The 15,671-nt window shown below is 42.4% G+C and overlaps 3 protein-coding genes across 4 annotated transcripts in view; 2 read left to right on the top strand and 1 right to left on the bottom strand.

Moving 5' to 3' along the window:
- Positions 1 to 5,887: 5,887 nt before the first annotated feature.
- On the bottom strand, positions 5,888 to 8,112 carry rpl31 (ribosomal protein L31). Its single transcript, XM_048235138.1, has 5 exons — positions 8,087 to 8,112; positions 7,309 to 7,412; positions 6,981 to 7,106; positions 6,614 to 6,726; positions 5,888 to 5,950 (listed from the first exon to the last, which is right to left on the bottom strand). Exons 2-5 carry the CDS (start codon positions 7,410 to 7,412, stop codon positions 5,919 to 5,921), a joined length of 375 nt encoding a protein of 124 aa, XP_048091095.1. The 5' UTR covers positions 8,087 to 8,112; the 3' UTR covers positions 5,888 to 5,918.
- A 489-nt stretch (positions 8,113 to 8,601) lies between these two features.
- On the top strand, positions 8,602 to 9,928 carry lipt1 (lipoyltransferase 1). The gene has a single exon (XM_048235131.1). It carries the CDS (start codon positions 8,775 to 8,777, stop codon positions 9,915 to 9,917), a length of 1,143 nt encoding a protein of 380 aa, XP_048091088.1. The 5' UTR covers positions 8,602 to 8,774; the 3' UTR covers positions 9,918 to 9,928.
- Positions 9,929 to 10,446: 518 nt separating this feature from the next.
- eif5b (eukaryotic translation initiation factor 5B) overlaps positions 10,447 to 15,671 on the top strand; it is a 24,614-nt gene continuing 19,389 nt past the window's right edge. The window contains exons 1-3 of one of the 2 annotated variants that reach the window (XM_048235120.1): positions 10,447 to 10,533; positions 13,726 to 13,845; positions 15,563 to 15,641. In XM_048235120.1, coding sequence (XP_048091077.1) covers positions 10,499 to 10,533; positions 13,726 to 13,845; positions 15,563 to 15,641 — 234 coding nt within the window. In that variant the 5' untranslated portion in view covers positions 10,447 to 10,498. Of the gene's footprint in view, positions 10,534 to 13,185; positions 13,209 to 13,725; positions 13,846 to 15,562; positions 15,642 to 15,671 lie in introns of those variants that run through there. The other variant, XM_048235121.1, reaches the window with a different exon arrangement.

Raw genomic sequence — 15,671 nt, 5'->3', positions numbered from 1 at the left:
GATTGTCCAGCGATTTTGATATGGGTATAGGCTATCGTTTGATTGTATCATATTGTAAACATACAAGATGGCGGCGCGTGCACACGCAGCGACCTCTCTCTGTCCCAACCGAACGGTGTTTTGTTCGTTTAAAAAGTGTTTGTCCGAAGGTTTTACGTGTAGTGTTCATTTTGTCACCTATTTTTAATTTAGTCTTAGTCTTGTGACGAAATGTCCTTTTTAGTCTTTGTCATATTTAGTCATTCAAATATCATTTTTGTTAGTTAAGTTTTAGTTGACTAAAAGTCTCGTCATTTTAGTCTAGTTTTAGTCAAAAGAAAACTAAAGGTATCTTAGTCTTAGTCAGTTTTAGTCAACACATTTTAGTCTTTTTTTTTATAACAAATTATTTCTGATTACCATTTGAGTCAAATAGTGTTTCACACATCTCAATTTTCCAACAATATTGTGTGTCCACAGGGCTACTCATCCTGATTTTTTGTCAGTCAGTATGTTTACATGCACAGGTAAGTCGAGCTACAGTTATAGCTCGGCTAGGATTTGACCATAGACAGTAAAAGATTTGACTGGACCACTGTCATCTTCGTAGACCAGTGTTTCTCAAAGTGTGGTCTGGGGATCACTGGTGGTCCGCAAGCTATCCCAAGTAGTCCGCGAGCAGACGTGGTAAAATATAATATAGATGAGTTGTTTCCAATATTGAACCAACTTGTATGTAAAAAAACAGTTCTGCAACACTGTCTATGTAAGATATGCCAGTTTAAATCATACAGTATGAATCCACACAATAAGCAAAGTGCAAAGACAATAAGCAAGGTGGTTCAGTAGGCCTATTGTGTAGACTAATTATAGGCTACTGTTGAAGTAGGTCTAATCTTTTTTGTTTTTTAGATAGGGTTAGTTAAGTGGTTAACACAACACATTCCCCAAACTTTCCCGTTTTCCCTCTTCAGATGTTTCGTTGACCTTCTTTGTCACTCTCATCATGCATTTCTCGTTGTCATTTTCAAAAATGTTCCTGTTACCGTTAGATCCGTCCGTGTTTCCATTTCCGTGTCCATTCTCGTTAGTCGTCCCTCTCTTTCTTGCGGCTGTTCTTGACACCGCATCCGCCATTGCATTGCCTCTTGCTTCAATGGTGTCTTGCCTTGTATGTGCCTTTACTTTGATCACTGCCAGTTCCTTTGGCAGCTGCATTGCATCCAACAATTCTGCCACGCCGTCGGTGGTGGCTACTGTGCGCACAGGGCATATGAGTGCCTCGTCAGCTGACTCATCCCAGGCATCCCAGTCCTCCATCGCTGGCCTGATTTTCTTTGTCTTTGGCCTTGTTACCGGAGCAGTCACTCCCTGGGCAGCAATGGATGTAGATGCCCCATCATTCCCTGGTGCAGGTGGGGGTGAGGGAGGTGGGGGTGGGTGAGGTGGGTAAGGGCTTGTAGCCAGTGGCATTGGTAACAACAATGGGGGAGGAGGAGGTACTGAAGCTATGGCTAGTGGCTGTGGATAGCCATACTGGAGTGGAGCAGTTTGATGATGGTTGGTTGCAGACGTTGTTCCTTGTCTTTGTGGATTGTAGAAAGCAGTGGCTGTTGATGGGGCCAGAATGATTTGTTTTGTGTCACCTGCTGGCTGTTCGTCAGGTGGGGTGCTGTTTCTTGGCCCATGTGGGGTCCCCATAACAGCAGCATTCTGTCCAATGAAGCTGTCTTTATCAATGTCCACTGCACTTCTAGATGTCTCCACCATGGCATATGGCGCTGTTGAGTCCAAGTCAGGCAGAGTCGGATTGAGGCAGGTGCTTGGTTGCCTGTTGCGACCCCCGCCCCCACTAGGTGCTGGTGTGTATGGGAGGAGTTGGCTCCTCCCCGTTGAGTGGGCCTCTGAGACTACTCCTCTTCGCCTCATTCCACTCTGTTCTGGCAACACATCCGCTTCCATGAGTTGTTCCTCCAAATCACGTCTCTCAGTCTCATGTCTGCAAATCCTGTCTCGGATCTCTAATTCCAACTTCTCTATTTTTCTTTGTAATTTTTTCTCAAATTTGCCCAATTGTAATTTCACTGCCATCCAATCTGACACATAGTCTTGTATCTCAGCTAAGGCCTGTAACTTAGTTTTCCTACCAAGAACCATATCTGGATTGTGCTAATATCAAATATTAAATTGTACTATGTGTTTCGTGCAGTGACGTGATCCTTTTAAATGTATTTTTTATATTTTCCCGTGATGTGGTAGTGATATAGTGACAACTTTGCACTTTGAAAATTTGGTTAGTAATTTGTTCGCCTCTCAATTGTTCACAAGTTGTCTATCTCTTATTTTATTTTTTTTCCACTCACACCCACACACACACGCTCACGCCAGGGAAAAGGAGCTTTTTAAATAGCCTCGGCGCTACACTATTCTTTATCTTCTACTGTCCTTATTGCTTAGTTGTGTTTTTATATTATATAATTTTAATTACTTTTTCTGCAGTTAGTGAATGTGTGTGTGTTGTCTGTATGCTACTGAGACCTTGAATTTCCCCTGGGGATCAATAAAGTATCTATCTATCTATCTATCGATTGTGTTTCTGCTCATTGACAAAAAGCGTTCAGCATAATTATTCATGCCCAATAAATTCCCCGTTAAAGTGCTTTGTTAGACTAGTTTGGTTTCGTGATGTAGCCTATGACAGTGGTTTTCAAAGTGGGGACCAGGGCCCCCTGGGGGGCCGCGAGGGGGTGCCAGGGGGGGCTCAGCAAGTTGGAAGGAAAAATAAAAGCAACAAATAAATACATTTGAAAAGTTTAAAATACAAGGCCGTAGTCATGATGTCAACATTGGGGGGGACCAAATCTGTGGTGGGGTCTGAGGGACACCCAAACAGAATATCAATACATTTCCTACCATGCAAAAATATTATTATAAATCACAAACAAGTCGTTAGGTTATTCCAAACTTTTGACGGACATAGGCATGCCATGGCATGGATGGATTATGAACCCCTGGACACAGATGCGCACCCCCTCTGGTGAGTTTTGTGAAAAGAGAAGGGTGGAGAAGAAGCAACTTCACTGGTCCATCCCTGGACCCGTGACTCCATTTGTGTTCAAAATGTATACTTTAAAAGAAATTACAAACTAGAGTATCTTATGATAACCTCTATATTACACAGAATGTGGTTCTTTGACTTATTACTTACACCTGAAGATTTTTTTAAACTAAGGCTTAGATTCATAGGTTTGGAGCCTAACAAGATTTTGTCTTTTAATTTAGATTTTATTATGCTGGCGGCTAATGAAGGACAGGATTCAGGAATAGGCTACTAGGCCCCTCTTCTGTCTGACTCACCTCATGTTACCCCTGTATGCATTATAGACTGGCATCTGACAGAAATGACGTTTTGTGCCAACATGTAGAAACACTAGGCCTACTACAGCCTTTAATTGGTGAATGGAGGTGCAAATTCCTTTCTTTGGTTATTGTCCGCGATTCACATTAACACGTATTTTAAACATCGCCACATTTGATCACGTTTTGCCTGCATGGATGCGCGATTGAGTGCGCATCTAAATAATATGCAAGATGCAACAATCATTTCTAAGAGGCCTACGGTCATTTCTGGCATTACTACTAGCATATGAATGCATTATTTATGTTGAAAGACGTGAAAGAAATGACACAGGCTTGCACAAATTCATAATTTAAAATAAAACGTTTCACTTTCGTTATCATTGCGAGAATAGGCTACAATATGGAAAATGTTCCCTTTCAGTCTGAACGGCTCCAAACATGAATGGGATTTCCTTAGTCTGTGCTACACCTTTCCAAGAAGTTTTGTGAAAATTGTACCGGTAGCTTTTGCGATATTGTTGTCAGCCCTACCTCACCGCAGTAGGGTGCAGTAAATGGAAGCTTTTGATAGCGCAAGCCACTAACGAAAAACGGAAAATCACCAGGACAAACCACTCAGGGGTGTAGGCTACTCTGGAACCATAGGTCACTAATTTGTGCGTTATTTACGTTTGATTACATTTCAGATACGTGTTGGTTTCCTGTAGGCCTAGTATAGCGCTTTATTCTTTCTTTCTTTTTCTATGTCCGAATATTGGGTGTGAATGTCTATGGTGTCTATGGTGACTACGGCCCTGTTAAAATATACCTATTACTATGAGGATTGTTATACAATGGCATAATAATGTGAGGCATATCTGAACATTATATTTCCCATGATAATGACTTGGAATAATAGTACAGTGATAGCTCTCATATGGCAGAAAGCCCCAAATACATTTTTTACACACTGTATGCTCCATCGCGAAGTGCTTGTGGCTAAAATAATTATTAGGATTAGCTTAATGTATTTTTACATTTGCCGTAGTATTGTCGATAGTCTACTATTAAAATGCACCGACAGGTTCTATGATTTCAAGCACGTAGCCTAAGTGAAAAGGTCCTCGCACTCCCTTGCGACGGTGATTATTTGTGAAATTGGGCAAACGACAGCCTTTTCAAGTCATTTCAAGGAAGGAGTGGTAGCATGCACCCACATTGACCGAGTACAGAAGGCATCAATAAATTGTTGGGGAGGGTCATGCGTTTTTTTCTCAATCACTTTGGGTCATAGAAAAATGTCTTGCTGGCGAGGGAGGGTCACGTATTTTTTTGACGAACGCTCCCAAAACTCCTCAGGTGGCCCCTTAAATAAATTACGAACAGTCCCCAAGTTACAGTTTATTATATTCATGATTTACAAAATATTTGCTAGTAGGCCTAGTATCATTACCGTCACAATGTTAGGCTGAAGATGTGCTGCTGGTTAATGTAGGCCCTACAAAGTTAACATTAACATGGAGGTTTACCAGTCCAGCTAACATTTATGTAACTCCTCGTAATCATGTATGGTTTTTTGAGTTTAAAAGGTTAACTTTGTCACATCTGACTATCATTAACCGTTGTTCAGACGAACAGCGCAAATGGCTGTTGCTGCAAGCAAACACGGCATCAATGAGCTCACCCAGCTAACGTTAAAGAAGTTACCTTGCAAAACTGAGTTATGCGAACACCATCTTCAGCCTGTCATTTTAACAGTAAACTCAGAAAACATACATGCATATTCTATGATTATTATAAAGTTTCACTTGTAAGTAGACTTCAGTTTTAGTTGAACATTGTTATCTAACACTATATTTTTTTCTGTTAGGTGCTGCTTCACTCTGCTACTGGTGGAGGATCAGGCTGACTGCAACCAGGTGGTCTATGGATGCAGCACACGTGAATTTCTAAATGGAGTGAATAAATGCACTTGTTTTTCAAACTGATAACAAGTCATAAGTTTGTGTAGCTTAAACCATACCTAGGCCTAGCCAAATTTATCCTGGCTGTAGATAAAGCAGAATATGAATTTCCCAAAATGACTATTACAGCACTGGTATTACTACTGTACTTAATTACAGTATGATCCATAAGTACTGTGATTAAAAATACAGTAGACAATTCAATACTGTATACATTACAGTAGTGTGTGCTGTAAAGTGGTTAAAAGAAATGAAAATTAGAATCAGCTAAGAGGTAACGGCAGGTCAAACTCTATGAAAATCGCAATCGGCCCAAAATTGCAATAGGTGCATCTCTACTTGTTATAGTTACTAAAATGATAGATAAGGAACCAGAAGCGAACACTCACAGATAGCTATAAAAACTGTGCCATCATCATACAACTAAAAACAACAAAATACTTTTATAACCCTTGAGCCAACTCCTTACTATGTTATCTAAATGGCGATGCGGTGTTTGTTTGCACCTCCAACAGCATGGCATACCTGGTTACCGCACAAAATGTCCACAAATGCCCATATGTTGAATTGGGCATTAGGACAGAAAAAGCACACCACAAGTAAGGTAATTTTTATAAATTTATTTAACGACAACATTTAGTTCTCGTCGACATTGACTGTCTGCAGACCTGTGAAGAGAAGACCAAGAACATAAGCATCAGCGGGACAAAACAATAATCAAACCACCATCCCAATTGTTTCCCTAATACTGAGCAAGTACATCAATATTGCCGGGGAGGTCATGGACTAATTGACCTCCATATATGGGGAGGAAGCTCACGTCTGTTTGCACACTGGAAAAAAAAAAAACCCTTAAAAAAACACATACACCTCACTAGCATCTGAGGGCAAGATGAAATCCCACTATTGTCCTCTTCATTTTCAGCGACCATGTAAAAATCAAATAAGAACAACTTAATTTTCTATAGCGCCTTTCAAGATACCCAAGGTCGCTTAACAAAAAAAGGAGGGGTTGGGCGAGGGGAGCTAGAGGCCATAGGCCTCAGTGTATAGGTGTGCTTTAAGGTGCTTTTGAACACAGCCAGAAGGGGCACTACGTAGGTCACAACCCCAGAAGGGGCACTATGGATGTCACAACCAGAGAGGGGTCACTATGTAGGTCACAACCAGAGAGAGAGGGCACTACGAATGTCACTTCATTCTTTTGGACAGCATGCATTTCACAGAGACCAATGTAGTCTTGCTGTCAAATCCATGATACTGGCTTTGCTTACATTTATCTCCAAAGGACGGCACAGCAGTGTCAATAATCAAGGTCTGGAGACACTCACCTTTGTACGTGGTAACAGGAACGTACGTAACCAATGTGTACAGTTTGTTGGGAGAGTCTTCGTCCTCATTGCGCTTCCTAGACAGGCGAACGCGCATGCGGTAGGGGACGTTCCTAGAGGAGTGCAGAAGCAGCGAAGACAAAAAACCCATCATCTCGAGACACTGATCACACATACACACTTCAAAACACCACATCTGTGGAAGAGTGCCAGAGCTACACATTACACATGAAGATTACAGATACAGAATTACTGAGTATGATGTACGAGATGTGATATATATATATATATTAGTGACGGAAAAGGAGACCATTGCAGGGTTGATCCAACATCTGCCCACAACCATCTCGGACAACTTGTTCCTTACCTCACACCTTTGGCCCAGACAGCCTTGTTGAGACGGGTGTCAATGCGGACGTCAGGCGTTCCCATCTCCTTCATAGCAAACTTGCGGATCTCTTTGATGGCACGAGGAGCCCTCCTCTTGAATGAGCTACAGAAACAAAGTTGAATTTAGACATATGACCAGGAAAGAGGGGCAAGGCTACATAGATCTGGTAGTCAAGCAAGCACACACAACTAGGTGTGTTGAATTCATTAAATAGAATGTGTTGTCAGTCTGGTGCAAAATCTGCATTACCCAGCATGTTAATACTCACATCACCGTCAGACTGTTCAACGATGCTTATACTTACATTCCATGGATGCGCTTGTGGACGTTGATGGTGTATTCCCGGGTCACCACCTCATTGATGGCTGAACGTCCCTTCTTCTTCTCACCCTTCTTGGTAGGAGCCATCTAATAACATTAAAAGACTAGCAGTCAATATCAGCTCGTTACAGTCCTTCGGAATTTACCCAACATTACATCCTCAAGGGGTAACGTGCAACTCAAGACACGGATGTCTCTTACAGCGGGGTTAAGAATATTCGCTAACTACCTCGGAGTGCAAAAGCCTGTATTGACTCCACCAACACCCTGCAGAAACTCTCATTGAGACATTAAGTTACATAGTTAATACTTCACCAGAATTGTGCGTTTTCTTCTTAACATGCTAGAGCGGCTAGCATAACAAGGCTTCTGTTAGCTAAATGTATCACGGCCAATGCTGACAGATAGGCCAGATTGTTCACAAATAGGTAATTGCCCGAATAATACATTTAAAAACTTCCCCAGCTACATACGAGTCGACCCACAATATGCTTTATATTGAATGAATACTAAAAACAATTCTGCAAATACGCTTCCATAAATCAAACTAGCCATCTTGCGAGAGTTGGACAAACGAACCAGACCTGGCCAAAAGTTTAACTTGTCTAAACGAATTAGGGACTCCAACACCAAAATAATCAGACCTTGTGAGAGATTATACATTAACCTTTGTATTTTGTGACTTTAATTCATTCAAAATAAATTATTTCACTAACGATGAAGCTGGATTTTAACATATGAAGTTGATTCTGACAACATACCTCGAACGGGGAATAGCAGAAAGGAAGTAGAAAGGGATTGTGGGTAAATGTAAACCCAACAATCGGCGTTTCTTACCGGGTCAAACATGGCATTGTTAAAGTAAAAGTCACGACGCGGTCTCCTAGAACCATAAACAATATAGTAATATAAACAGCAAAATGATTTATATGCTGGGAGTTTCACTTCATTCAAGAACTATTGTTTGGGATGTAGGCTATAGAGACAGGATAAGAAAAGGGCAAAGGTAATCTAAAATAAGTTTTTTTTTTTTTTTTTTAAACCTACAATTGTGGGGCTGTCTCCATCATCAGATAGTAAAGTTGATCTTTGGCCAGCTACAACATACACTACAAAATCCTTGGTGTTTAGACATTCATCATTCTTTGTCCTTTACTCTGGCCACATTACTACATGTTGGAAACTGACATGATGAACTGTGACATAATGACAATTCTGTGGTTAGACCAGTTGGGCTTTGAACTTTTATTTTAGTGTAAAATAGCTATATGCGCTACCCGGAAGTGCTAGGGCTGTTACAGGAACAGCCTGATTTAAAAAAATGACTTTGACTTCTAATAGTTACTCTTTTGCTGGCCTAACAATTAGTTGAATGCAATATTTTCTGTATTGTTTACATGAATTATTCGAGGACAGTTAAGTAATTTTGTATTTGGATTTGTGGAAATCATGATTACGCGGACTTTATGGCACATGTGCTTGAAGACTGGAGGCCAGCCTTGGTTCACGTTACGATTTCACAGCACAGTGCCAGCTGTTTTTGAAGATGGCAGTAAAGCAGGCTTCATCATCAAATCAGTGTCAACAAATATTTTTGAAAATTTGGCTTTGGAGGATTGGATTCACGATAACATAGATCTTCAAAAGCGAAGCATACTCTATATCTGGAGGAACACACCGACCGTTGTTATCGGCAGACACCAAAACCCATGGCAGGAATGCAATCTCAAAATGATGAGAAATATTGAGATACCACTTGCAAGGAGACGCAGTGGGGGTGGCACGGTTTTCCACGATTTGGGCAACATTAACATGACGTTCTTTACGTCTAAGAAAAAATACGACAGACACAGAAATCTCTCTGTAGTGACCAACGCCTTAAAAAAGCTGCGACCAGAGCTAGATGTGCAGTCAACTGAGAGATTTGATATCTTACTCAATGGACAGTACAAAATCTCCGGAACTGCTGCCAAACTGGGTCGCAATTCTGCCTATCATCACTGTACGTTGCTGTGTTCTGCAGATCGATCTGTGCTGTCATCAGTACTTAAAAGTTCTTCTCAGGGAATCAAAAGCAATGCAACTCCAAGTGTTCCATCTCCTGTGAAAAACCTTTTTGACGAAGACTCTACTTTGGACTCTGACACCATTATGACAGCTCTGGCGTGTCAATACAACGATGAATTTGGATACGATAGTGTTGTTTACGCTGTTCATCCAGGTGACGAGGAGTGTTGGCCAGGTATTCAGAACATGGCCCAAGAACTTCAGACTTGGGAGTGGGTTTACGGGAAAACCCCTAAGTTTAGTGTTTGCACTAGTTTCGATATCCAAAGTGAGTCATCAAGAGCCAATGTCATGTTAAATCTGGACATAAAGAATGGTATCATAGAAAACTGTGTAATAGGCATGACCACAGAGTGGTTGCCGAAAAATCTATTGGAAGAGTTTAGCTCATTTGTAAAGGGGTGCAAGTTCTGTCCGAATGAAATGCCAGCGCTGGTCGCAGCGTTCTTGAGAACAGCACCCATGGGTGCAGAATCGTCTTCCAAAATGTATAGCCTGTGTGAGAAATTCGTTGAAAACATGTGATGGAATATAAATAAACGTATGAAACGTATAAAAGCAAACCCATGGTTCATTTCCCTATACATGTGGGCTGATGGATTCAGTCATGCATTGTGTTGTCCTTCCTTCCATCTGTCTGTAATGTAGGCCTATGGGGACTGTCCTTATGCTAGCTTCGTCCTTATGCTTCAGATTCCCATACCTAGGTTTAGTATTCTTCCGATGAATGTAGGCTATATGCCTATACATGTAAATAGGCTAAATTAAATTTAACATAGGCAACTTAAATCAGAGTGAAAGTGAGGTTAAAATGTTATCAACAACACAACTAGAGGATCTCGGTGCAAGGTTTACAGTATATACAGGTTTCCTGGTAGCTTATGTTGAGAATTATAAGAATATGTGAAAAAGGACTTACTTGAGCCTTGCATTCTACTTTCCCATTGAATCGGGAATGGGTCATTCACAAACAAGCGCGCAAAGTTTACGTGCGAAAATGTCCTGTTTAAAGAGCGCCTGCGCAATTTTTCTGCGACCAACCATATGTGCTGCTGTGAGCCAAGCTATCGGTTTGCAACGAGGAGGCATATTGAAGCTCAGAGAGAATGGGGAAGAAACAGAAAAATAAAGGCGAGGACAGGTACAATATGTGTTTTATGTTTATCAACCATATCCTCGCTGATACAAACACATAATTGATGCTAATGTTATCCATCTATATGAAGTTGATATTGGCATTCGCTAAATGTATCACTGGCTAGCTATGCGGCTAATTAACTAGCATAGCTAACCATGAGTTCATGTGGTGGTCGGGTAGCCGCTTCGATAAGCTACCGCTAGGCCTTATTCTTACTGCAACCCAGGTACCTTTATTGACTTTTGGCCACTGCTAGTGAAATGCCAGCCTGTTCATAATTAAAAGAATGATTGTGTTACAAGATTTGTAAATAACAACGCGTTACAAAACCTACAAGGAGACTGTTAGCTAAATGTTTAACCGTAGCTAGCAATGATTGCAGCGTAATGTTAACTTGTTGTAGCTAGCCTGCTGAAGTGCCCTTATGGATGAGCACGTCAGTTAGCTAGATGTTAGCCTTATGGTGTCACTACAGTCAGGTTGTCAGATAACTTAGCGATCTGTCTTCATCCCACTAGGAAATAGCTTTCAGGCTATGTTAAACCATTCCACAAAACGATGGAAGGTGGGTAACATTAAGGTACGGCGATAGCGTAACCCTGACACTAGTCATATCTTCTTAGTCGGAATGACACTTTACTGGCGTAGGGCAGGGAAACCTCGACTCATCCTGCTCGTGTGCAACATCATCTTTTTTCATTGTTCTGCCAACGTTGACTGGCATTGTTTGGTTTTTGCGAACACTAGGATGGCATTTTTGCACCTTTGTCTGTTTAGATGGGCTCAACGTCATCGGGGTCATCGGGTAACGGTAGGGGCTGACTGATTTTAGGTAGACTATCCTTTAAAAAAAGGTAACATGATCCAAGGATATTTTGAATGCAGGGTACAAGAACACATTTTTTAAGAATAGCTTTCTACTGAAAATGACACTGTAGTCACCGTTCTTGCACTGAATAAAATGTATGGCTCTCGTAGAAAAATGCTGAATCCTAGAGTGAATGTTGGTCTTGTCATTGATTTATTGAATGTAGCTAATTTGTGTTAACTCAGGCCTCTGGAATTGTCACCTCTCTTCACCTTACCATCTAATTGTTTGCAAATAGCCAATACAGTTATATGAATCCGTACTGGCTTAATCTGTGATGCTACTCGACATAGCTTCATTTGGTATGGTACCACCAGAGTGAGCATTTTATTGTCAGGAATGTAGTAAGTATTCTAATGTATCTCCCTTCAACAGTTGAATGTGTGACCCAGCATCATGTTGACGGATGTGTGTTTGTGGACTGATTGCCAATTTCCTTGTGAATCAGCAGTGCCTTGGCCCATAGCCAAGTCCAGATCCTCCCCTGTGTCTCCCCAACGCTTGATGTGGCTTCGGATATAATATTATGGATCTGTACTGTGTCAAGACCCAGTGTTGTTGTGGTTGAACTTTGTTTGAATAAGAAAAAAAGAAAAATGAATAAAAAATATAGCTGCACACTGCACTTTTTGTTATTCATAGTTAGTTGTACTTTGGGAAGTGGCTAAACCCAACAGTATAACTTGACAAGGTGTGCTGTGTCCTATGTCCGATTTAGTTGTTCCCCATTTCCCATGTCAATAACATAACCTATCAGGGCTATATTTAGTCTGAGTCCAATGCCTAGAGTAAACAGATAAAAGGCTAAGACAACTGGGTACTCAGAGCCTTTGCTGGACTTGGTTAAGTTGATTAGTTACTAGAGCGTGTTAGGCCACTGCACTGCCCTGAGCTGGAAAGTGCCTGTTCTCTTTGCCTTGGCTGCCAGTGCTCAGCCTAACGGGTGCTAATGGCTTGCTGCTCTCACCCACATGTTGGCAGAGCACCAGGAGTCAGCAGGAAGGCCAAGATGCTGCTGCTGGTTCACACAGCAGGCTGTGCAGTTGGGGTCCTGCTCACGGGCCGGCACGGTCAGGGTGCCTGACGGAACAGGGAACTGATGACATTGGCTTCTGTTCAGAGATAGTTTTTATATGCATTGTTACACCAAGTAATGGATGATGTGGAACAACGATTGTAAAAAAGGAAGCAACTGCACACTCTGTTTCTAGATGCAGTAGCCTGTTTTAATTTGCTAACATTTGGACTTAGGCATCCTTTTTCATGTCTTAAAAATATTTGTGTACGTGCACTCTTCCTGGCGAACAATGTTTGTAACCATTATGTAAACATGTAAAGGTCCATATTCAAGGTGCATTCAAGGTACTTTTATTACCTGTGAATAGAAGTTATGCTGCAGATTGATTAACAGCTATCCCAACTCTGATATTGAACTTGACTGAGTAGTGGAAGTGGGCTGAATGTGTCTGTATGTGTGCAACAAAGTAAACACAAAGACTAATGGAAATGACTTCTCCTTTTGGGCTCCTAGTTCATACTCTCATCAGGCGTTTAGACCTGTATTGGGTATGATCTCATCAGGCCTTTAGACCTGTAAAGCGGTTCCCTTAGCCAGGGGTTATTGGGTATGTGGCAGCCTGGGGGGCTGGAGCTTTGGATTTACATCAGCCAGTGTGATGGGAGGCGGCCTTGTGTGAGAGGTGCTTTCCTGCTGATGCAACAGGCCTGCAAGGAGCTGCACACACCCCTCTATATAAGCCAGCAGGCTCCTTACCCCTTCATTTTCTCCAGAGCTGATGACCTGCCCTTGGTAAGAACAAGGCCTCACGTCTCCGGGGATGACCTGTGTCTTCACTTTGTTTGTGTGGGTGTTTGTTTATATGTGTGAGGGCTGCAGTCCAGGCAGCTCTGTGTAAGTTGGCCAGTGGTGATGTGTGGTGCATTGTGGAGAGTGAGTGGCGCCGTGAGAGATTATATCAAGTGTTCAGATTGCAGGTGTACGGCCACATGTGATTGTGTGCCAGGTGTGTGTTTCACACATATCTGAGGCTGTGGCTTGAGCCAGTCCTCTCTGCCAAGTGGTTGCACAAGTTTATTGTACAGCATGAGAGCAGTTTCTTGTGCTCGCCTCATCAGCCACAAGCCAGTGTTTTATTAGCATCGCAAATTGGTGATTATTGGTTATCATAGTCGTTATTATCTTTGATTGATTATTATTAACTTTGATTGATTATTATTACTTTGATTGTTCTGCAGCACATGTCTGATGTCAGATGAGATGCACTTAGCTTTTGATATAAGTTTGCTGTGATGTTTTTGTGTTTCAGTGCCAAAGATGACATTGACATCGATGCCCTGACTGCTGAGATTGAGGGAGCGGGAGCAGCTAAAGACCAGGGCAAAGGAAAAGGCAAAAAGAAGAAGGGCAAACAGAAAGAAGAGTTTGAGTAAGTCTACCTGCCCTACCTGCCCCCCCTCCCCTCCCCTGCCCTCCCTCCCCTCCCCTCCCTCCCCTGCCCTCCCTCCCCTCCCCTCCCCTCCCCTCCCTCCCCTCCCTTAACTCCTACCCCCCCCCTCCCTCTCCTGACCCCAACCCCACTGCCACACCTTTCATTCCACTAGTCACTACCTTTTCACAACCCACCACACACTTGCACTACACTCTCAAACAACACTTCACCCACTTTCAGTCCTCCCACACTCACTTCCAACATCACAGACTCATCTCAGCCTTCCGTAAAAACAAAAACCTTCAAGACCTCCTCATTAGATCACGGTTCTCCAGGAAGCCCCCACTCAAGCCATCACCACAGGACTCCTTCTTCAAACCACAACACTTCATCACTAACCTTCACTCACACCTTTCTGCCCCTAACACACCCCTCTCACTAGACACCACAAATGCTGTCTACATCATCACATGCAATAAATGTCATTTACAGTATATAGGAGAAACAGGTCACTCAATCAAAACCAGACTCAAACAGCATCTATACACCATTTCTAGGAACTCACGCACCACCCATATAGTCACACATTTCCAGCAACACAGCACTGCACACCTTGGCATTTGTGGTCTCGAGAGCAACCCCGGCTGGACCCGAGCACAGAGGCAACGAGCAGAACGGAGCTGGATAAATAAACTTCACACTTTCTTCCCCCTTGGTCTCAATTAATCCACTCCTCTGTTTCCTTCTGCTTCTCAATAAAGCTACATCTTTCCTTCCCCTTTTCTCCCAGGTCCTGTCTTATTTATTTATTTATTTATATATATATAAAAAAACTGTTATTACTTTGTTATTACTTCCCCCCCCCCTCTCTTTTTAGTCTATTAAGTTCTCCACCCCAGTTCACCCCATCTTTTCCACTCCCCCCTAGACTAACCCAGGACTTTTACCTTTTATTATTTATTTTCACCTGACACAATTTAGATATGTTTACTTTTTATTTCTGCAGTGTCGTGTTTATTTTCAAAGGTTGTTTCTTATGAATTTTACACTTTTGATTTTTAGCACTTATAGCACTCTTGATTTCTAGCACTTATAACACTGGTTTTAGTCTATCTCTTACTCCCAGCCCCATTTCTATGCACTTACTTTTTTCTTTTTCCTTTTAGCCCCAGTCCCTAGTTTTAACCCCACCCAGCTGCTTGGCCCAAACCCCAACCCCTAAACCTAACCTCCAGCCCCCACCCCTTAACCTAACCCCCAGCCCCCACCCCTTAACCTAACCCCCAGCCCCCACCCCTTAACCTAACCCCTCAGCCCCCACCCCTTAACCTAACCCCCATCCCTAAACCTAACCTCCAACCCCCACCCCTTAACCTAACCCCCATCCCTAAACCTAACCTCCAACCCCACCCCTTAACCTAACCCCCATCCCTAAACCTAACCCTCCACCCCTTAACCTAACCCCCATCCCTAAACCTAACCTAGGGTTATTTACATATTATTATATTATTTTATTTTGACAGTTGACCTTTTTCATACCCTTATTCCCTTCCTTGTTGGTGTGGTTGGATCCAATCGGCCAGTGCACTCAGTCACCCACTCCACCAAATATCATGTTCCCCTAATCCTACCCTCCCCTCCCCTCCCCTCCCTTAACTCCTACTCCTACTCCTTTTGTCGGTGATGTTCACACTGTGTTTGCGTTTCCCTGCAGTGAGGATGACATTCAGAAAGAGCTCGAGGAGCTGTGTTTGGAAACGCAGGGAGGAAAAGCCAACAAAGACGCAGTAAAGGTGAGAAATAGAAAGAGCTTTTCTAGTGCA

The sequence above is a fragment of the Alosa alosa genome, chromosome 23, assembly GCF_017589495.1.
Source record: "Alosa alosa isolate M-15738 ecotype Scorff River chromosome 23, AALO_Geno_1.1, whole genome shotgun sequence".
Taxonomy (NCBI): domain Eukaryota; kingdom Metazoa; phylum Chordata; class Actinopteri; order Clupeiformes; family Clupeidae; genus Alosa; species Alosa alosa.
This window is presented reverse-complemented; position numbering and strand designations above follow the sequence as displayed.

Excerpts from the sequence above, each read along its gene's own strand:
- rpl31 (XM_048235138.1), bottom strand. The coding sequence starts at position 7,412 with ATGGCTCCTACCAAGAAGGGTGAGAAGAAGAAGGGACGTTCAGCCATC. Across the intron at positions 7,107-7,308 it reads CACAAGCGCATCCATGGAAT|CTCATTCAAGAGGAGGGCTC; the intron begins GTAAGTATAAGC and ends TTGTTTCTGTAG. Across the intron at positions 6,727-6,980 it reads GTCTGGGCCAAAGGTGTGAG|GAACGTCCCCTACCGCATGC; the intron begins GTAAGGAACAAG and ends GCACTCCTCTAG.
- lipt1 (XM_048235131.1), top strand. The coding sequence starts at position 8,775 with ATGATTACGCGGACTTTATGGCACATGTGCTTGAAGACTGGAGGCCAG.